General features: G+C 38.5%; 2 protein-coding genes across 3 annotated transcripts in view; one reads left to right on the forward strand and one right to left on the reverse strand.

Moving 5' to 3' along the window:
- The window catches only part of pcsk7 (proprotein convertase subtilisin/kexin type 7), a gene marked incomplete at its 5' end in the record, with an annotated part of 32,052 nt that extends 14,989 nt beyond the window's left edge, over positions 1–17,063 (forward strand). Inside the window, 6 exon segments of the mRNA XM_056756816.1 lie at positions 1,383–1,485; positions 7,578–7,734; positions 7,916–8,010; positions 9,305–9,398; positions 11,067–11,184; positions 16,276–17,063. Coding sequence (XP_056612794.1) covers positions 1,383–1,485; positions 7,578–7,734; positions 7,916–8,010; positions 9,305–9,398; positions 11,067–11,184; positions 16,276–16,503 — 795 coding nt within the window.
- A 257-nt stretch (positions 17,064–17,320) lies between these two features.
- tagln (transgelin) lies at positions 17,321–21,528 on the reverse strand. Of its 2 annotated transcripts, XM_056757394.1 has the most exons (6): positions 21,350–21,528; positions 20,569–20,615; positions 19,163–19,351; positions 18,343–18,511; positions 17,668–17,770; positions 17,321–17,583 (listed from the first exon to the last, which is right to left on the reverse strand). In XM_056757394.1, exons 2-6 carry the CDS (start codon positions 20,578–20,580, stop codon positions 17,436–17,438), a joined length of 621 nt encoding a protein of 206 aa, XP_056613372.1. In that variant the 5' UTR covers positions 20,581–20,615; positions 21,350–21,528; the 3' UTR covers positions 17,321–17,435. The 2 variants fall into 2 exon arrangements, with proteins under 2 accessions (XP_056613372.1, XP_056613373.1); XM_056757395.1 differs by lacking the exon at positions 20,569–20,615 and having other exon boundaries at positions 21,350–21,522.
- Between the last annotated feature and the right edge of the window lie 1,412 nt (positions 21,529–22,940).

Below are 22,940 nucleotides of genomic sequence, written 5' to 3' on the forward strand. Positions count from 1 at the left end.
TCCCCACCCTCTGAATTGGCTCCATCTCTCTCTCCTCTCTATCTATAGCTGGTGTGTGGCGAGTGCATTGGCGCCGTTGTTCTGTGGCTGACGTCGCATTATCCAGGTGGATGCTCCACACTTGTGGTGGTTAAGGAGAGACCCCCCCCCTCATATGATTGTAAAGCACTGGGTGTACAGTAATACACAATGAAGCGCTATATAAATGCATCATTCATTCAATCTTCTTTTTACACTTTTCCTAATAACACAGTGATCTCTAACGTAGTTTTGCGGCTTGTTTCTGGATCTGATACTGCAAAGCATGCATCTGTCACTCACTCACGCACACAAATCAGTTTTGCTGTGTTTCCAGTTTTCCTTTTAAAAAAACGCATATCTTCTAGCCACAGCATGGATGAGCATTAGCTTTGAGTGAATGGAAAACATCTCTCTTTGACCAGCAGCTAACTTGTGAATGATTGAATACAAAGCAGCGTTTTCGAGCAACTTCATTGTTACTGACTGGACATATGAACATAAACATTTGTCTGTAATTGTTATTTTATGTCTGATAACAGAAGCATAAAATATGTAAACAACTTTTGTACTTTCTTAAATGACAACAGCTTTTTTTGGCATTCAGTTGTCATGGTTTCACCTCTCCTTTTCAGGTATTTCTTGGTTTAGAGGTGGAATCAGACAGAATCCTTTGTTTCATGTGGGGAGAGATGTTTTTGACCTTGTGGCTTTCCATACTCTCCCCGAGTCACGTCATCGTTCCTACCATCCTGTTTCCTAGTTTGTGTTAATTAATTTCCCCTTAGTGTTTGATCCGTGTCACCTGGTCCCTATTTAATTATCCTGTGTTCGTCTCCCTATAAAGAGTCCTCATGTTTCATTGTCCTGTGCTCGTTCATTGTATGTGATTCCTAGTCATTGTGGATGTTTGCTGTTTCATGCCCATTCTTGTGCCTTGCCTCGTTCCTGTTTTCCCTGTGTCTAGTAAGTCTTAGTTTAGTGTTTGTTCCCAGTGTTTGTTTTCTTAGTTTAGTTAGTCCGTGTTCTTGTTTCTGTATTTAGTTTTCAAGTCTTGTTTTCCCCATTGTGGGTTTTGTTTTGCCGTTTTTGTTATATATAATAAATCTGTTAACCCCTTCATCCACCTCCTGTCTTGTGCCTGCAATTGGGTTCTACCTTCCTCAAATCGTAACATCAGTTGTATTAGAATGTTTAGAGGGTTAAAAGCAAACATGACGCGATGACTGGTAATAAAATATTTTTTACGAGCCTGTCCGTCAAAGTCTAGCGCAACCTCATATATACTGTGTGTATATATATATATACATACTGTACATGGAATGCATGTTGAATGAATTTGATGTGTATTATTTTCCTGGCAGGTTTGGGAGTTTGTGCCATTTTTGGTGTCCTACCAGAGCCCGGATTTAAAGGCAAATGCTGCCATCCCAGCCTATCCCAAATCTCTTACGCTCACATGGAATGGTAAGAGTATTTCGCAGATATGCTTCTATAACAACAGAGTGCATCAATTTCATTGTAAAAATCACTGTAAGAGCAAACCTATGGAATCTCAATCAATAAAATGGAAGTAACCGTTTGTTAGGGTAGAGTTCCTAAATTAATAAGATACAGCACCTTAAAAGAAATTAGAAAGTATACCTACATTTCACAACTAAAACCTTGGCGCGTCTTAATTAGTGTGCGACCCCCTTTACACTGCTTCCTAACAAGATGAAAATGTTGAATTATAATGTCTTGTGAGTTTGTGTTGCAACTGGTTAGGAAACTCTTAGGACATCAACAGATACATTTTTTATTATTAATAGTCCACTAGGGGAGGGGGGAGTTGTCGTCAGATGATGCTATTGTTCATTGGCGATAGTCAGACAAAAAGACGATAGTTGGCTTGTTTGCCCGTGAATCTTTTAAATTATTCTTACGCTGTTGATATTATTGCAAATTCATATTACAATTTATTTGTCACAACATCGTTTCACATCATCATAATCAGCACTAAGGCTGCAAATATCGATTAATTTTGCAATCGATTAGTGTGTCGATGAATTTTTTGATTAGTCAAATAATCGAACTTTTATTTTCCTTGTGTTTCCATAGTTTTTGGGGTAGTTGATTATACTTGGTTAATTAATTTACCAAAAATAATAACTGTAACATCTGCCATTAATGTCAACAACATTTTATTTCAACATTTTCTTATACAAAGCAAAATGTCTAACCATAAATATAAAGTGGCTAGAAAAATGAAATAAATCACATAAAGATCAAATCCGATCCCAGGGGACTGCACATAGTCAGAATCAAATGTATAATAAAAATGCAATGTAAGTCGCTTTGAATAAAAGCATCTGCCAAATACATAAATGTAAATTAAATTAATTCAGGTAACTTATCTGTCACAGTCACCAGCTGTAGTGCCCTTTCTAATCCACCAGAGGATACTCCCCTCATCACATGGACTGCCATATCACACTATATTACCCATAACCATTGACCGGACTCATTATATGTTGTTATCTTCACTTTTGTCCTGTTAACTTTCAATTTAAAAGAAATGCAATCCGGGAATGCGTTACATGAAGAGCATCTGAATTTAGCATGTCAGCTGAGCTCACAATGTGTCAGTAACAGATTGACTTTCTTTATGCTGTTTGTTGATATTTTCAGCACTACTCTTTTTCATATGAATCGTCGGGCTCTTTATTTACTGTTTCATCATACTGCCCAGAAATTGTTATTTAGAGTTATACCCCGACCCCGACCAAAAGCCACCGAGCAAATATCCACGAGGAAGAGGGAGAGCCCACCATCTGCAACCCAGAAAGTCCCACTCACCGAAAACCGTGCAGGTTCAACCCGTTCCCACTCCACGATCAACACCAGAAAACAGAGGAACAATCAGGGAAAATATTACTGGCATGTTGTAACTTTATTCCTCCGATGTCCGACATCGACCACAAAACAAGGCCAAACCGGACCCACACAGCCCCAGCAAATGAATCCCCACAACCAACGAGCCCCCTCACTCCCCACAAACACCCACCCAACAACCTCCAATAAGGGCCACCGAATGCAGCCAAAACTTCAAACTGCTGATATGTGATGTAAGTTTAGCATTAAATACCAAGTATTGTAACTTCAGCATTAATGTGACAAGTAGTCCGTCTTTGCTCTTGGTTGAGGATGTAGTGGTCTGAGCTGGGATGGTCCGATGGTCTTATTTCTCTTGGCTGGTGGTGGAATTGCCTTAGATGGAGCTGGGATGGTCAGTCATTCTGCACCTGTAGCAGGCGTAGTCTCTAGGTGGGGATGGGCATATGTCAATCATCTGGACCTGGCGGAATTTCTTCCTACCTCGGGATGGGCATCCCGAGACGAAGGCAGAAGGAGAATAATTAGAATAGCTGCTGTTCATTAACTATGCATTAAGTGAAAGCTTGGCTGAAAAGATGTGTCTTTAATCTAGATTTAAATTGGGAGAGTGTGTCTGACCCTCGAATAGTATCAGGAAGGCTATTCCAGAGTTTAGGTGCTACGTATGAGAAAGCTCGACCCCCTTTGGTGGATTTTGTTATTCTAGGTGTTATCAAAAGTCCTGAGTTTTGAGATATTAGAGAGCGTGATGGGTTGTAATGTGATAAAAGCTCAGTTAAGTAAGTAGGGGCTAAACCATTTAAACTTTGTAAGTAATTAAAATAATTTTAAAATCAATACGATACTTAATGGGTAGCCAGTGAAGCGATGATAAAACTGGGGTTATGTGATTGTATTTTCTTGACCTAGTAAGAACTCTGGCAGCTGCATTCTGAACTAACTGTAGTTTGTTTATCGATGATACAGGACAACCACTAAGTAGAGCATTACAATAGTCAAGTCTTGTGGTCACAAATGCATGAATACGATTTTCTGCGTCAGCAACACATCAAATATTTCGTAATTTGGCAACATTTCTAAGGTGGAAGAAGGCTGTTTTTCATTTTCATGAAGAAAATGAATGGCATACAATACTTCTTAAACCAGATATGGCATCTGATAAAGTGGGCAGTCTATTATTCATCGGTTGCAAAGCACAGGAGAGATATTAAATATAGTTCTGTCATGTGAAAGGCTCTGTTAAATGGATTTGCGTCTCAAGCAGTGGGTGTCTGTCCTTATAAGGTGATGTGTTACAGTGTTTACACAGTGAAAGTGACATGTTGCTTCCCTCCTGTATTCATCTCACAGCTTTCACAGTTTTTCTCCCTCCTATGAACACTGATATACAAAGTCTCTTATGTTTCTGTTCTTATGCATGTACTGTGAAGTTTATCTGCACATCTCTTCTTGGCAGTCTTTGTCATTTGAGTCGGCTTTTATTTACACTGAAGAATAAGAAACATTCAGAGTTTCTGACAGTATTTCTGTTAAAGGGGTATGTGTTGACCTGCTCAAAAAGTTTTTGCAAAGGAGAAAACAGCCGTAGTGAAATTTCTGACACAAAATGAGTTGTTTGTTCAGCTTTCTCTAACAGATTACTGTTAATAAATCTCTGTAGTTCTGAGAGAAAATAATTTCCTTATAAGGCTTGAGAGAGTTGTGCTGGTAGCAAACTCTCAGTGACGTGTGGAAATACTGACATACTCTCGCCTCATGTCAGAAGCAGCATTTTCGGCTAAACCACCACAGAGGCAAGTGAGACTTGTTGTTCGAAAATTATTTGAAATTCGCACCCCTCCCCCACATGGACGCATTTACAGTATTACACACACAAATGGAGAGAGAGAGAACATTTACACTTTAAATCCGCATGACGGCACACTGCTTCATGTATTATGAAATAGGCAATCTTACATCAAGCTAAAATAACGTGCTGAAACATTAATATATTAACAACCGAATGACGGCACTTATTAACAGAACGTCAATCAGCATTAACCGCTCATAATGCTAGAACATTTCCTTGTAAAATATGAGCATGCACTTTTATATCAACTAAAAAACAGTGTGATTGATCAGGAAAATATATTAAAGCCATAAAGATTTTAGACCAGACTTAAAACGTGTTAAAACATACTTACTGAATTAAGGCATTTATTAACAATCCGGAACAATTTCATGAATTAATAGCTCAAAATGCTTCAGTTTCTATTGTCATGAAAAAGTTTCTCCAGTCTGGCAGTGATTGTTTTTCTAGACGAACAGTAAACTCGGCTGTACAAACTCCATAAGATCTTTAAAACCCTCTCCTTCAACAAAGCCGATCGGAAGCATATCCTTAGCGATCATCTTAGTAATTAAAGCCGTTATTTGCTCCGCCCGTCTGGCATCCAAATTGGTTGGTCTGACCATAAAACTAGCAACTGATTGCTGACCTGTGGATGGACCTGCTGGGTGCTTCGCCCTCAGATGACTGTGCATCATAGTTGTTGATCTATGATAAACCAGCTTTACATTGCAGAGTTTGCACTGCACTTTATTCTCATTCATTTTATTAAAGGACCCCCACAAAGAACAAATTTTTGACATCATCTCAATTTACCGTTTCAGTTATGCCACGCGGGTCTACAGTGTGCGTAACTTCGTTAACAATTCTTGTTTTCCTCTAATGTCTCTTGATTGACAGCCTTTAGGATTTAGGTGCGTCGTTATTGCCAGTGCCACCCTTTGGTTACATGAACACGTTACGCATGAAAACATGGCAATTTTTTTTTTAAATCGCACACACTATTCCAAATTCTACAATTAAATAAACTAATCGAATATTCGAAATTCGTGACTCATCCCTAGTAAACACTGCTGCATTCAGTCTTTCTGCCACTCAGTGGGCGTGACTTGCATGACTCTCGTGTGTGGTGACGTCACGTGCATAACGTTTATGGGAATACAAGATTTGTTTTTAGGAAATTTTGACTTCGTAACATGAATTAAGATTAAACTGATAGTTCACCCAAAAATGAAAATTCTGTCTTTCTTTACATTTACATTTGGCAGACGCTTTTTATCCAAAGCGACTTGCATTGCATTGTACTACATGTTTGTTTTTATTCAAGTAAATTTGTGTCTTTCTAACATAGAACTCGAAAGAATATATTTTGAAGAAAGTTGTTAACCGAACAGCACAAACCCAATGCAAGTGAATGGAGTCCAGTTAACAACATTCTTAAATTATATTCTTTTGTATTCCGCGGAAGAAAGTCAGACAGAACGGGGACATTCTTCGCTTAAGCGCTGAGCGTTTGACCAATCACTACAGACTCTGACACATGCTTTAAAGGCGGAATAGACGATTTGGCAAGATGCTAACTTAAGCCTGCTAGCACTGAAATCATGATCCGCCAAATCACCTTCCAAAGCCCCGCCTCCTCCAAAACACATGAATGCGCACATACAAGAAGCTCTTGGATCAATTCCAATGAAATCAGGTCTCATTCACCAATGAGAACATGTTAAGTACAAAGTAAATAAAGTTACAACAATAGCAAAAATCGCTATCTTAAACAACAGCTCTAAAACGGGATTAGATGCAACATAGTTCCCGTTAGACGCTGGGTAACAATGTAATCCATAAAGGTCTACAAACTACACAAGCAACGTAATCAAAACCCATCAAAATCGATTCATAACATGTCCAGAAGTTTCCATTGCATCATCTTTGAAACCATTTACTCCCGTAACTGCTCCCAGCGTGGAAAATCAACACTGTTTATAATCATACCCGTCAACACTCCCTTTTCTTCCAGGATTTTCCCATTTTTCACACCCATCTCCTGTTGAAACCTCCAGGGACAAAATCCCAAACAGACCGAGCGGAAAACCCCTGTGAACCGACCATCGGGGACAGGAATGCATTTGCGAATGGAATCAGCTTTCACCTCTTTGCTGATTAGATGTTTTTAGTCGTGGCAGTTTTTAAGATGGGCTTTATTTTTGTTCAATTTTGCAAGTGCCAAAGTTTTAGAAACAGACATTTTAGAAAAGGAAGATAATCCAGTTTTATGAGAATGGAAACCATGGTGAAGATTCCAAAATATATTCAAAATATATATTTTTTTTTAATAATCGTAAACACCTGCTATAGCACAGCATAAAAACAAAATTAAGACCTTGAAATACCATGCAATACCTGCCTATTAACAAATACAAACGTGTGGCAAAGGAGTGAGCACAGCACAAGTTACATAGTTCTCCCTCAGTCTCACTTCACGTTCAGAATCAATATCAGACTTTTCCATACTCTAAATCTGCAATGTCACAGAGGCCTGTATCTCAGGCTGTATGTACATGGCCAGTTGAACAGTTTTGACATGGTGGATAATAAAAAAATCTACAAAAACTAACCCTTCAGAGATCCTCAAAACATGCAGTAAAATGCAATTCTGACAGACTAAAAGACCTTAGAATCTGCTTAGCACCAAATAAAAAATAACCTTGCCAACGTTCTGGGAATACTTTTGGTCACTATTTAGTATCTAATTCAACTCCTGAAGCTATAGTATAGAATACGTTTTCTAGTTTATTTGTGTATAATGTAAAATAAATATCTTGATATTTTTGCTTTTATTCATTATTGTATTTAGTCACTTCTTTTGACCTGAGGCAGTCAGGCATGCAAACCTTGGAGCACGTATCTGTTACTGTAACAGTAATCCACTCTCGCCGTGGCCACGTTGAGACAGTGTTGATATGCCCCAGTGGAATGACCTCACTGATTGGAGCCAAAAGAATACTGGATGTGTAAGGGTTATCTCTTTTAAATAACTTGATTTGAACTAAATTGTATTTAAATGAATAACACAATACATTTTATTGCTTTGTTATTTTACATTCACATGTATGGCCGTAAGCTTTGTCATTACTATATTAATACTACATATTATTTGCTGTCATCTTTAAGACCATTTTATTGTTTCAATAGAGATACTACTGGATTCACTGACTGGACCTTTTCTACTGTGCGATGTTGGGGAGAAACAGCAGAGGGACAATACACTCTAAAGATCACAGATTACAGTAAGACCCTCCAGTCTACAGATTTCTAATTGTAAAAAAAAACAATAAAGTGTACAGATCACTGACTTAAAAAAATCACACATTCCTTAAATCGTTGACTACATTAAAAAGATACACCCTACAGGTCGTCTACAGTAAAAACATACGGCCTACAGGTCAAGCACTACAGTAGACTATAAGGCCTACAGGTAGTGCACTACAGTAAATGATACAGCCTACAGGTCATGCACTACAGTCTATATGGCCAACAGGTCGTGCACTAAAGTAAACTGAAAGGCCTACAGGTGGCGCACTACAGTAAATGAAACCGCCTACAGGTCGTGCACTACAGTAAACCATACGGCCTAAAGGTCGCGCACTACTGTAAACGATACGGCCGACAGGTCGTGCACCACAGTACATTATACGCCCTACAGGTCACACACTACTTTAAATGATACGGCCTACAGGTGGGGCACTACAGTTAATGATACGGTCTGAAGGTCGCGCACTACAGTAAATGATACGCCCTACAGGTCGGGCACTACTTTAAATGATACAGCCTACAGGTCGCGCACTACAGTACTCTACACTAGAGTAAACGATACGGACTACAGGTGGGGCACTACAGCAAACGATACGCCCTACAGGTCGCACACTTCTTTAAATGATACGGCCTACAGCCCGTTCACTACAGTAAACGATACGCCCTACAGGTCGCGCACTTCTTTAAATGATACAGACTACAGCTAGTGCACTACAGTAAACGATATGGCCTATAGGTCGCGCACTACTTTAAACGATACGGCCTACAGCTCGTGCACTACAGTAAACGATATGGCCTATAGGTCGCGCACTACTTTAAACGATACGGCCTAAAGGGTTGCGCACTACAGTAAATGATACGGCCTACAGGTCGCACACAACAGTATACAATACGCCCTACAGGTCGCGCACTTCTTTAAATGATACAGACTACAGCTAGTGCACTACAGTAAACGATATGGCCTATAGGTCGCGCACTACTTTAAACGATACGGCCTACAGCTCGTGCACTACAGTAAACGATATGGCCTATAGGTCGCGCACTACTTTAAACGATACGGCCTAAAGGGTTGCGCACTACAGTAAATGATACGGCCTACAGGTCGCGCACTACAGTAAACGATACGGGTTACAGGTCCCGCACCACAGTGTGTAGTTCCTGTATCTCTTTTGGTAGAGCATTGTGGGTTTGATCCAAGGGAACCTAACATGGCTGACAGGAGTGGTTACATTTTTGTTGGTTGCATCAGTGTTTTTCCTTGTCTTTTAGGAGAATCTACTCCATCTTTGGGCACTCTGAAATACTGGAAACTTACTCTGTACGGCTCTTCTATGTCTCATCAGCAGGTGAAAGAGAGACAGAGGTGAGCTAATAAAAGTACTGGTGCTCTACTTCCAGGGATTTCAATGAGGCAGTGTTGATTTTGACAGCAAATTTTTATTCAGTTTTGGTCATAATGGTGAAAATGCAATTTAGCTTTAGTCATATATTTGTCAGCCCCATTACTTTAGTTTTAGTTGACGAATATTAAAAACATTTAAGTCGACCAAATCTACATTAAATTAAGTCTTTTTTTTTTCAAATTTACTTGCTGTATTTAAATGGTCCATGCAAAGATTAAACCGTTCTTACATAATTCACCTTAGAATTAATTTAAACCTGGTGATTACCGAAAAGTAAAGTAACTACTGGATAATGCATTGTTGCAACACTGAAGCGTCAAGGTCAAAATGCCCTCCTTTCTTATCCAGTAAATACAAGCACAACATCTGTGATTAAACGGAAAAGACCTGGATCCTAAGAAGAGTATTTTAGCGGCACCAGTGACCAGGTACACCTGTCTAAATTGTGCTCCAGTCCTGAACAGGCGCACCTCACCCGGTGGTGCTGCCACAAACAGCCCCAGACACGACCGAGGCAACCCTCGGAAACACAATTGCCTACCGGGGCCGCAAGCTGCAGGACAATGATGCAGCTCAACTGTCATGTTTGTACACTCTCATGGCCCTCAAAGCTTGTAAAATGAATTTAGCGAAGATCAGATTGATCAACAAATTATCCAGAGAGAGGTTTTAAATAGCACAATTACGTTTCTTTTACATGCACAAGCTGTTTGTTTCCTTTTTACATGACAGCCCAACACTGTTGCTGTTTAGTTACACAGGAAAATCCATCATGGCGGACAAAATTAAAAACCGTTTAAATAAAATCGTTTGTGCTTGCCTTTAAAATATGTTTCAGGTATCACCCGCAGTCATACTTAAAATTTATTCCGATTTACCAGCGATTGTAAAGGAATATAAGATGCTTTGAAAACCGCATGGAGACGGACTCAAATGTAGAATAGCCTTGATACGTTTGTGCTTCCCATTCTCCCAGAGACTTCTACAGTTTAAATGATATAAGCAGCACATGTATGCCGGGTGGGATAAGAATATTTTTACCTTGTTTTTATTGGTTGACAAAAATGACAGTGTATTTTTATTACAGTTTTCATTATCATGAATTCATTTTTATTCCGTTTTTCGTATTGTTTTCATCAGAATAAACATGTTGTTGACATGTCGTTTTTGCCACAGTTTTCATCAACAAAATTTACACTGCATGCATATGTTCCTAGAGCCAAACTCTTTGTTCTTAGACATCGTAAGTTTTAGATTTTCATGAATTTGGTCGAACAGTTGGGTGAATGCTGTTAGTACATAAAAGAAAGATGTACCAAGTACTTCTGGACTTGGTTAAAGACTTTATTGAAGATCAGTAAAGGCGTGTAGCATAGCCTTCTTCTAGATCTTAACCCAAAAAACTGTCCGTGTGAGCAGACCTTTATACCTTTATTGACATGACGTCTACATGAATTAAATGACTTTCAAAATGTTTGAAGAAATGAATATTGCATTTTCGTACCTTGGTCTCTTTTAAGCTGATCCTTACGCTTATAAAATGGAATGTTTATTTTTTTACTAAATAGTCATGTAAGGCATTGTGCATACAATGCACAGAGGCTAAACTCGTATTCTTCATTTGACAGAGTTGTGGAAGACGCTATGAGTGGACAGTATCTGAACAGCGCTTTTGCTCTTCCCTGCCCACCTGGCATAGATGTACCAGCTGAGATTGTGAGTCCATTTACCTCAAACAGTCTTAAGGTACGTTCCCCTGGAAAACAAACACTCACACCTTAACACATGCTTTGTGTCTAGAGAGGAAATGTTTTTGTTTGTATACGGTTGTGTAAAACAGTCATTTAAGGTGACAGTTCACCCCAGAAATAAATTGAGCTGTTTATTCACTCACCCCATCCGAGATGTAGGTGACAGTTTTTATTGAGTAGAACAATGTGTTAATAATAACACCTCCTTTTTATGAGTGTACGGGTAGCTTTAGTCATTTAAGCGAACATAATCATTTAAGGGAACCATATAAGGGACCCATGGCTACAGGAGGGTTGTTACATAATGTTGGGCCGGCAATGGCAAAAGTTTGATCACCATGTTTCAGTCTTGACCTAGGGGTGGATAGCACTTTAGTGGCCAAACCAATTGTAAACGCTCCATGGACGTCTGATTTATCAATAAGAAAAGGGAACTGCTATAATCTAACCGGGAATTGACAAAAGCATGAATGAATATATACACTTTTTCCCTTGATAGAAAACTTTAGCCAGGCGGCCGAGATGGAAAAACATGATTTAACCATTCCAATTCTCTGCTTAGCAAACTTAAGACCAGTGTCAACACAGAAACCTTAGCTTTTACAACAAGGGTTTACCCATTTTGTTAGATAACCAAGGTAAGGATTGCCCAATGATTTTAAGCAGAAGTCCGACAGAATTACTTCAGGGTTTTTTTTCATTTATGGTCAGGAAATTATGTGTAAGCCATGATATCAATTGCTGAAGCCATGCATACAAGAGCTCCGGTTAGATTTTTGTCATTAGATTTAAGAGGAAAGTACAATTTAACATCATCGGCAAGTGGAAAGTGATTCAATATTTCTGAAAACCTGAACCAAGAGGCAATATATATAACATGAAAAGAGACTGAGCTAGAATGGAACCCTGAGTCAAGGGAGCAGTGAAAGAGGTGTTTTTAGTTAAATAGAGCCTTAGACAATTGCATTGTTGCAAAGCAGCTTAACAGGTAATTAGGCAGTGGTTACTGTAGTAAAGAATATAAATAAATAAATAAATGACACAATATATTGTATTATAATACATGCAAATATTGCTATTTTCCTCAATACAATGTTGATGAAACTTCAATGAAATTGTATTTGGATTGTCAATTAAATTAAATAAAAAATTGATACCGCTTTTACAATTTCAATTGCATCAAACACACAGAAAGTAAGATAGTCCTATAAGTAATATGACATAGAGAAGGTAAAAGAAAAAAGCAATTGCATGCACATACACAGGCACAAGCACAGCTTAACTTACTTTATATATATCATCAACACTCTTTTTTTTTTTTTGTTCTTGTAAGAACTCTGGCTGCTGCACTTTGGACCAACTGTACTTTTTATATCAGGCCTGCAGGGCAACCACTCAGTAGGACATGGTAGGGCTGGGCGATATACCGTACGATTCTTATGCTCACAGTTTCTCAATGACTTGCGGTTAAATGCAGCCACATCTGAAAGCCAGAGGGCGCTCTGTGGAATAGTTTGGATGTATTTTTACAGTGATAAAAGGAAGTTTTACAAATGCTGGAGATGTGGCTTACCAAAGACACATTAATATCAAGTATAATACCTAATTTCTGACGATATAGGCTTTATGGAACATTGATCAAGAGTTGGGAATCTTTATATTGCTTTCAGGCGAGCAGTCTCTGTAAAGATATTTTCTAAAACCTGACAGTTGCTATTTTCTTAAGTAGGAACAGCCCTGCGAGAATACTACCTTTTCAAGCATTTTTTAAATGAAAGGTTGGTTTGAGAAATGTTTCAGTGACATTTCCTTATAATAGAGACAAATTAATAATATGAAGAATAGATTTCTTTTCATTTTCATTTAGTTCACTAGTCATATTACATTTGATGTAAGGCATTACTAATCAATTTTCAGTAATATTTTACTCGTTACATGTTCGTAAAGCTTGCGTTACAACAAGCTTTTCGAGAGACATTAAATACTCAAAAATCCCGCAAGTAAGTTCTATTTCTTGTTCGTCTATAGACGCATGTGGTGTCACTCATCTCCCTCTGGCTGGGATGATTTCAGTCTCTGAGCTAAAAGTCCGAGGCTATTGGCCCCACCCGGTGTGCTGTAAACCTAGTGCCAGTGTTGCGCACACAATTGGGCTGTTTTGAAAATGCAGTTGCAGGAAAAATTACGGAGCCGCAGGTTGAGGGTTTTTAGACTACTTTCATAATGTACTGCGGCTGCCAAAATGTTTATTTATATTCTAAGGATAAATGTTAACTGATGAGATTCTTAATGTGTATTCATACTCTGATGAATTCCTGGCAACTCCAGGACCGGCCCGTTCTCAAAAGTGTGGGTAATGAGTCTGAAAGGCAGGCTACAGTACAGGGAGGACCGCGGGAGCTCAGCTCAACCAATGAGAAAAATAAAGCGGTGGTATTAGACAATGCATCCGAGTTATGTTTTTAGCAATGTTTCGTCAGGTACATGTCACAATGCACAATGAAAGAAATCACTCGTGAGTATACAACACATGATTCTTCTAGCTGCCAAATGTCACGTTTGAGCAACGCTTTACGCAGTCTAGAACAACTAAAACATTTACGTGATTGTACACATTATACATATGCAATAAATATAACCATGCTTATTTCTTAAGTAGTTTTTGCATGTCTTACGAACAGAAAACACGTTTCTCGTCCATTTCCGTGCGTGGCCTCGAGCACACATGGGATCTTTTTTAAAGGGACACCCACCCCAAAACTGAAAATGCTGTTATGTATTACTCACCCTGTTCCAAACCTGTTTAAATGTCTTTGTTCGGTTGAACACAAATATATTTGGTAGAAGTTTAGGAACTGAAAATTATTTTGCATCATTGACTACCATAGCAGGAAAGATCATAATGGTAGTCAAGCAGTAGTGACCAGCAGCAATGACAAGATAAGCTAACGTTTACATGATGACGATCTAGAATTCTATATAATCTAGTTCAGTGATGGGATGGGACAATTTTGCATTTAAATACCTTTAAAAAAAAAAGTATCTAAATGCGTTTAATCTTCGTATTTTTTGTACAGCCTAGTTAATAAAAAGCAGCAGTCTAATAAAAAGGTTGATTGGCAAAATGTATTTTGTATTTTGAAAATACAAAGATTTTTTTTAGAATGTTAAGTTTTACTTCTGTAGTTATTTTGGTGAAGTTACTCAAAAGTAATACAGGAGTCATTTAACGTATTACAATTCTGAGACAGTACTATTGTAAGGTAAGGGATAACTTTTAAATAACAGTAACAAGTAATCTGTAATGTATTTCGGAACTTGCACAACACTACTAGCAGTGTAGGATCTAGCATACATGTTGTCAATTTAGATGATTTAATAATTTTACACAATTCTTGCTTGCTTACTGTACTGAATGAAAATTAAAAGCTGTCAATTGTTAAAAAGCAGTATTACAGTATGCGTAGTATAAACACAAAATCATAAAAAATCCTCAATGTCATGGTTACTTTCACTGGATTATATTATGATGTTCTTATGATTTACTGACACTGGGCTGTTTATTGTTTTATTATGTTTGAAAAATCTTCACAATATTAGTAAGTAGTTCATAAAAGACATTTATTGTCAGTACACAGAGCTTATTTTCACCATATTCACCATGATATGGAAAAAGAAATGTATATGTTAAATATGGTCGAATGCATAATTAAACTCAACTTTATTTATATAGCGCTTTTTCACTATTTTCATTGTTACAAAGCAGCTGTACATGAGACACATTGAATACAAGAAAAACAACTAAAGGCATGTACCTGTAAAAACAAGAAAAAGGTGAAAACACAGAAGACAGACATACAAATGCTCCACACACACAATATGCATACATACTTACACGCATTCACATAGACGCATACACGCACACACTCGCACACACACACAGTGAAAGCACACATAGGAGAGAGAACCACAGGTCAAATATTAAACGGACTATAAATTCTTATATGCAATATTAATTATGTCTAACTTCTAATTAATTAAAGTTGCCTGTAAGCTGTGATCTACAAGCCGCCAGGCAGATAAATGATAAGATAAATTGTGTGAAAAGATGATCAAGTCTCTCCCAGTCTGTCAGGTGGCACAAGGCCGAGCATCTGGCTCAACTGGGATGAGCATCAGTCCAAAACTGGAGCTGGGTCTAACACCCTCTGGTGTCCTCAGGAATCCGAGGACGAGATCTGAAAACAAATAAACTGATAGAGGATGCTCGCAAATGTGTACTGAAGTTACACAGTAGAATGAAGGCGTGAGTGTTCAGTTCTGACTAAATTAACTTTCTAGCAGCATAAATTTGTTTAGGCTGTAGATTGGGTGAGTGCTTGAGTAAAGAGGTGAGTCTTTAGTCTAGGTTTAAACTATTCAAGTATGTCTGAATCTCAAACATGACTGGGGAGGCTGTTCCAGAATTTAGGAGAAAAAAGATCGACCACCTTTGGAAGACTTAGATTTTCTGGGAACTAGTAACAAAACAGAGTTTAGTGACCACAGTGTGCTCGATGGATTCAAATCTGACTATAGGGGCAAAAACATTTAGTGCTTTTTAAGTTATTAGCAGGATTTTGAAGTCTATTCGGTACTTAATAGGCATCCAGTGAAGAGACGCTAGGGCTTACATGGTCATACATTTTTCTTTTTCTATGGTGCGACAATAGTATATTTGTAGTTATTATGCTACAGTAAGCCATGGTTTCAAAATAGCAGGCAGAGACGAAGTGATGATAGGCCTCGACGTTATTAAGAACCTTGAGATCGAATATAAAAAGGGGTAAGATAAATACATCTAACAAACAATTTAAGAATTGAGGTAACAAAAATAAGAGCAAGAGATTTGAAACGGTAAGACACCAGCTATATCTGTGGCTTCACATCAACAAACTGGATCTTTGAAAGGGTTCAACTGAATTACAATTTTTTTCCGGAATTGGTTTGTTGGTGTTTGATTCGAATCGCTCCTGTCACATACATCAATCATAGTTCAGATGAAACTTACATGAAATTACAGAAACCTGTGTTTTGTGATTTGCAGTCACTGCTTCTTTTGGGCTGTTTCGCTCTCTTCTGGTCGCTGTATTACACTCTCGAAGTGATCCTTACCCATGTGGACTGGCGTGGATGTAGAGCGGCCGTGAGGGGCAGAAACAGGGGGCTGCAAGCTCGTTCTTCCGCCCTGGAGGACAGTGAAGTGGTGGAAATTCAGCCTGAGATGGATATGGAGTCTAAAGTTCCTCTCATAGCAGGAGATGAGAAGACATAGCACTCAGGAACATCTTCTGCATCTTCTGTTCTTCTCACTTTTCTTTGAGGTTATCTCTGTTTGCACTTTGCTTTCATTTGAGCATGCAAGCAAATGCTCTGTTTTGGGTTGCCTTATTTGTTTTTGCTGATATGGTGTATGTGTGCCTGATTCACAGTATTTAAGACAGCAAGTGCAAATGAACTTGGAAAGTCAGATCTTTTGATCAGAATGTGTGTGTGTGTGTGTGTGTGTGTGTGTGTGTGAGAGAGATTCTTGTGGGCAAGTGTGGGGGTGCTGTATGAGTGAGTTTAAGAGTTTAATATACCTTAACAGATTTTTCCTTCGATTGCGATACATTGACTGTGTCACTTTTGCGTCAGTTTTGGGTATAAATGCCTCCAACACTTGAATTAAAAAAATCTGAAGAGATTGTTTAAAACCGAGGTCTGTTTAACTATAGACATTTAACTGGTACTAGGCTGTTTTTATTGAGGTGCGGTGTTCTTATGAATCCATGCAATTGATCTAAAGGGAATTTATTGAATGTGATTTGAATAAAAAAATCAAGAAATGCTAAATCTACTCATTATTCCAAACCTTCATGCTGTTTTCTACAAAACAGAAGAGTCTTTACACAGGTCCTTGCACGTGGTGTTATTGATTTTCTTTAGCATAGCAGAAATCCATGCTTTACTTGGCTAATATTAGTCCAAAAACTTGATATTACTGTTGTATGAAAAACACTCTTAATCTGATATTTGGGGAGGGGTTATACGACATATTCCAATCCCACACAACAAATTAATTTCTTATTGATTAGTTTGACCCATACATGGACAGTAGACACAAAAGCTTTTTTTAGTATCACATTGTCCTTGTCAATCATTTATTACACTGCCATAATGATATTTGGACTGAATGGTCAGGGCTGAAGGTCAAAATGCGGAGATTCATGGGTTCATGATTTGTCGAGGTCTTCCATAGCCTGTCATGCCAGACTGAGACGCCCCTTTATTGGATCCCATTTGCAGACCTATGACGTTTTTTCCTTCTTTGATCTGATCTTCAGTGAAGTCTCTACGGTTCTCCTGAGCTTTCCTGCAGAAAAGCACAGGGTCAATAAAATAAAACAATGCACACTGTCTTGTCGTCTCATAGAAGTGTGTCATCTGCTCTACTCACTTGAAGAACCAGTTGGGATCACCTCGGAAGGTGCCTTCATCTTTCGTTACGGCAATGCTGCCCAGAGCCATGAGTGTTCTCTGCACGGCGGCCAAATCCTTTCCTGGCAAAGAAATATTCAAAAATCTTACTCATCGTTTGTCCGGGAAAAAAAGTTCATATTATGTGTAAAGTCGCAATAACACTGGACTTTAAGAATACGCGATTTCTGTATCACTTTATTTTACAGTCCTGTTTCCCATTTACACACTGTGTACTTATTATAGTAAATATTATAACTGGGTAATAAATAAGTACTAAACCTGAACAGACCCCTAAACCTAACCTTATCCCATGTAGTTACTTTAAATTACCCAGATCATTCTTAGTTGAGTACACTGTAAGAACACTATAGGTACACGTTCTGTAAAATAAAGTGCAACCAAAATTTTATCGCAAAGTCCTACTAATATGGATTTGATTGACAACAGTTTGTTGATTAAACAACAGTTGGGGTTTTTGTATTTAGACATGGATTCCGTCATTGTCATTGGAATTTTGTACAATGCAGCTTTACAAAGCCAACAAATATTTGAACAGTGAAAACAACAGGGTCCATGGGGACATTTGACGGGGCAAAGACATCTAATGTGTGTGGAATGTAATATGCATGCAGACTTTTGTTTGCATACACACCTTCCCACAGATCGACGGTCTGGAACATGTCTGTTTTAATGACGCCGTACTGCTCAGCAGCATTGAGGAACTGAGACACCTGCTCCATCTGTTTGAAAGCCATACTGGAGCTCTGGATCTTCTTCACAGGCTTGTCCTTACACAGACTGTTGATGAGCTCGCACAAAATCTAACAGCACATACACAAGAGTTACACTTTTTACCATCATTCAGAATGATATACTGTAATGTACGAGCAGACAATATGAATTTGACAGACACTGTCAGTGCATTCAAATTATTCATTTGAACAATATGTTTTCTCCTTGGGAATCAAACTCGGTCATCGTTTACTCAACCCCAGGTTGTTTCAAACCTTTATATACTTATTTTTTCCGATGAACCCAAAAGGAGATATTTGGAAGAATGTTAGCAATTATCATTTCTAGGACGTCATCCACTACCATAGTAGGGTAGCCTATCCCTTTAACGATGGGGAATGTTGGACACGCCCAGTGCATGGTCTTATAGGGTTGTCCCTGCCCCTTTTATGAGTCATGGGTGTGTTTTTGGGAGAAACATGCAGTAAACCAATCAAAGCTTCATCTCCCATTACGATATGACAGGGTCCTTAGATTCTGTCCGGTGTAGGCCTTTACCTTTATAATGGAAAGACGGCTCAAACGCGCCGTGTCTGAAAATCAGGCCCACTAGATTACTTTTCGCTTTGTCTATGAGAACAAGCTTTATAATCTCACACTCTGAACTAATGGCATGTATACTAATTATTTAACAGCTTTTATGAAATTCGCCTCTGAAAGTTTTGCTTTGTTATACTCACACATCCATCTTTAAGCCAGGCCTGGAAGCCTGGTTTCCCGGCCTCTGGCTTGCTCGCCTCAGAGCCACACTGAGCCACAATCCACTCCACCAGACGGCCCTCCAGCTCAGAGTCGTACTTCTGTTCGATTTTGTCCTGCACTTGGCGGCTCATTCCATAAGATGGACCTTTGTTTGCCATACCTGGACCCTGATGAAGGAGAAGAGAGGAGATGTTTTTGTGTATTCACTTCTCATGATCTTCAGCAAAGAAGTCTGAACACCTGAAACATCATATCGTGATATCATTAATGACTCAATGCAGGTATACGTTCGACACTTCCATGTAGTAAGTTTTGGACACGTTTGAGATATTGGCCACAATGGTTACAAACACTTGCCTCCCCACATTTTGTGATTTATTGGTCAAAATAAAGATATTCCAAATGACTGAAATGTGCCCTGGTATTATACACACTGTTGCTAAGATTTTATAATATTTCACACTAAAGGTTACGATGGGAACGGCACATTTCTGTTTGGATAGAAGCATTTGCTAAATGATTAAATGAAAATGTATGTGTCTTTTTCAAGACACCCAAAGGTTGCTCTAGTTATCATCGTCAGCGATCAATGTTTAACTTGCAAGCTAAACAGTGGTTTTAGGGGATTTGCTCTGTATGTGGTTGTCACGCTCAAAGCATTACATTGTGCACACGATGTGCCGTTTCATTATTCTCTAGGAACAAACATTTCTACATTTTCCTCATGAGATTGTGACCTCCCTTTGTCTCGTGAAATCCTCTTCTCCTAGAAACAAATATTAACAAGTAATAAAACAGAATCAAAAATGTCAACAACCAACAAAGATTTAAGAAGCAGCCAAAAGTACAAGCCCCCAAAATACAATACAATGTGTGTAATATAGACACAAACAAGCGTTTGATCAATCGTGCATGTACACTAAAGATCTTTAGCAGTGAAGCATGATTCCATGTGTACACAGTTCAGCTCAATGGCCAAATTTATTACTATTTATGTTATTTTCTTTATCATACCTTGAGATGAACTGTCACACAAAAGGCAATAAAGACACATTCTCCATGTTCATGTAATCCTTGAGCGATATAGAGCTCCAAACTTTTAATTCCAACCTGGACCATTTTATTATTCATATGCTTTTTCATGGTGGTCTGAAAGCTACATTTTCATGGTACAACATCTTTTTTATTTGTTATTAGAAAAAATGGAAGTGGTCCTAAAGAATTGCCATGAGAGTTTGGTAAGCAACTGTTTACATACACAGGGAGTGTCTGACAGGATTAGATGAACATTCGTGTAGAGCTGACATTCAGTAAAAGTTTGTGACCGGATCCTCCTCGGTTAAACGCAAAGCCAACCCACACACACACACAAACTGAGCATCACCTGGGATGCCATTCTGCAGTTTAGTAGAGCACCTCTGAAGTTCCAACCTTAAAGAATGAGTAAAAAGTAAATCACCTTGCACATTTCACTCAAAAATAAAAATGCCATCATCTTTTATTCACCACAGTTTGGTTCAAAACCTTTATGACTGAATAGAGTTGGGTGCAATGCTGTTGGTTACCAATGTGTGCTATACAGAGATCTATACAGAGATTCACATGATCATACCTAAGGAGTACACCTCATGTACTCCCAGCATTTAAGATGAGAATGACTAACTATAAAAAAGACCTTAAAGTGATAGTTCACCCAAAAATGAAAATTCTGTCATCATTTGCTCACCCTCATGTTGTTTCATACCTATATAAATTAGAAAGATATTTGGAAGAATTTTCGTAATTTTCAGTTCCTGGACATCATAGACTACCATAGTAGGAAACCTTAAATGGTAGGTTTTCCTCAATTCTTCAAAATATCACATTTGTGTTCAACAGAATAAAAAAAACAATATGTGTTCATACTATGGTAGTGGATACAGAGTGAACCCAGAACTGACAATTGCTGACATTCTTCCAAATATCTTTCTCAAAGAAATGGATACAGGTTTGAAACAACCTGAGAGTAAATGTTGACAGAATTTTCCTTTTGGGGTGAACTATCCCTTTAAACTGAATAATAAAAACATTCAAACAGATCTGATTTGTGAGATTGTTTCCTGCAGGTTATTCAAAGGGTATATTAATAATTGAAAGAAGAAAAGATCAATAAAGGTGAAACTTACTCTCGTAATGATTAAACAATGATGTCCTCCGTGCAATCACCTGGGCTCCCGAGCTGTGAGTATTGTGAGTATGAGTGTGTGTAAATATGTGTGAGTGATTTCGTCTAGATACAAGTGCTTTATGTTCGCCTGAGTCCTCCCTAATCCTGCATCCTTTACCATCAGAGAGATAGAAAAAGGCATTCGGTAATAAAGAGAGAGAGCTGCTGAGAATAGGAAACTGAAACCATAAAAGGCCATGGTCTTTTCCTGAACCCACCCTCCTCTCCAAACATCTTTTAGTGACTGCCCCACAACTTTACTGGTAGAGCAAAGCCTTATTTGGGAAGAGGCTTGGAAAAGGAAGGGAACTGAGCCAAGAACCTTTAGTTTGGTCAGGGACCAGAATTCTCCAAATACCACATTACTGCATCAGCAGAGCTTCGAGAGGAACGGTGAGAAAGCCTGTTGTGCTGGAAGATATGTGCGGTGGGGCTGGAGGGTGGGTAGAGGCCTGCGAGTTAAGACAAGGACAAAAATGGAAGCGTGTGATGTATAGGTTTAGATCATCAGAGGGACAGAGCTGAAGATGAAATCAATATTAAAGCACCTATATGTCATCAGGACAGTATGTCAGGTATTTCACATCGGAGGTAATAATGGGTTTGAGATGAGATGGGCAAAAGGATTTAATGCAGCTGTTAAATTGGCCTTGTATGAGCAAATTGCACCCATGTGTACATTCAGCCTTTTATTATCCAGTTCTGCAAACACGCTGTCCTGCTACACTGGGAATTTTACTGGCCTTTAAATGTTTCATTGTTTCTTATACAGATTGCTTTTTAATCTCAGTCCCACACTAAATGCGTTCGATGTTCTACCACAGTGAAGGTCTATATTTTAAGAGGTCAGCCGGTTCAGGCTCCCAATCTATTACTTCGGGTCTCAGGTCTGAGTGTAATAACAAACATATTAATGTAAACAACATGCACCCCATGCCGTTACAATGAATGGCAAGGAATGCAATGCTCAATATATCCACTCAAGCGAAGGAAGTCCTGCCTCCCAGTGAAACGAGACAATCGTCAATCAATGAAGGCTGACGATTTTCTGGATCGGGGCTTTTGCAGGAAAAACGTCACCTGCACTCATTAATGAAGAAGGGGCAAAATGGCATCGCTGAGCTCTCCGAACTTCGACATTTAACATGGGTAATTTTGTCTCAGCAACCCTACACTCCTTGCAGTTTTAACATGCAATGCAAGAACAATGCATATGGCTTCAGTGAAATAGCAAAAGGATGAATAAACATGATGGATTTATATTTGACGATCAATATTATGTATCGCCATACAAATACAATGTTTCTTTAATATACAGGCTTAGAAAATCCTATTTTTTTATATGATGTTACACACCACCGGTACCGTGGGTGGTGATATACACCTTAACATGTTGGTTGCGATTAAAAGGAAAGAAGGAGAAGCACGTTCGTTGATCATTATTTACTGTTCGTTAATGTTAAAACGTCATATGAGAAGGTTGTTTTCACATGTCATTTCTCATGTAAATTATTCAATTATTCAATGTTTTACTGTGTGTTACTTGCAGT

Source organism: Triplophysa dalaica, chromosome 9 (assembly GCF_015846415.1).
Source record: "Triplophysa dalaica isolate WHDGS20190420 chromosome 9, ASM1584641v1, whole genome shotgun sequence".
Lineage (NCBI taxonomy): Eukaryota > Metazoa > Chordata > Actinopteri > Cypriniformes > Nemacheilidae > Triplophysa > Triplophysa dalaica.

Bases quoted from the DNA above. Each gene is read 5' to 3' on its own strand.
- tagln (XM_056757394.1), bottom strand. The intron at 18,512-19,162 runs GTGAGTATAACA...ATGTGCTGTTAG, and splicing joins CCTGGCTTAAAGATGGATGT to ATTTTGTGCGAGCTCATCAA. The intron at 17,771-18,342 runs GTGTGTATGCAA...TTTCTTTGCCAG, and splicing joins GACCGTCGATCTGTGGGAAG to GAAAGGATTTGGCCGCCGTG.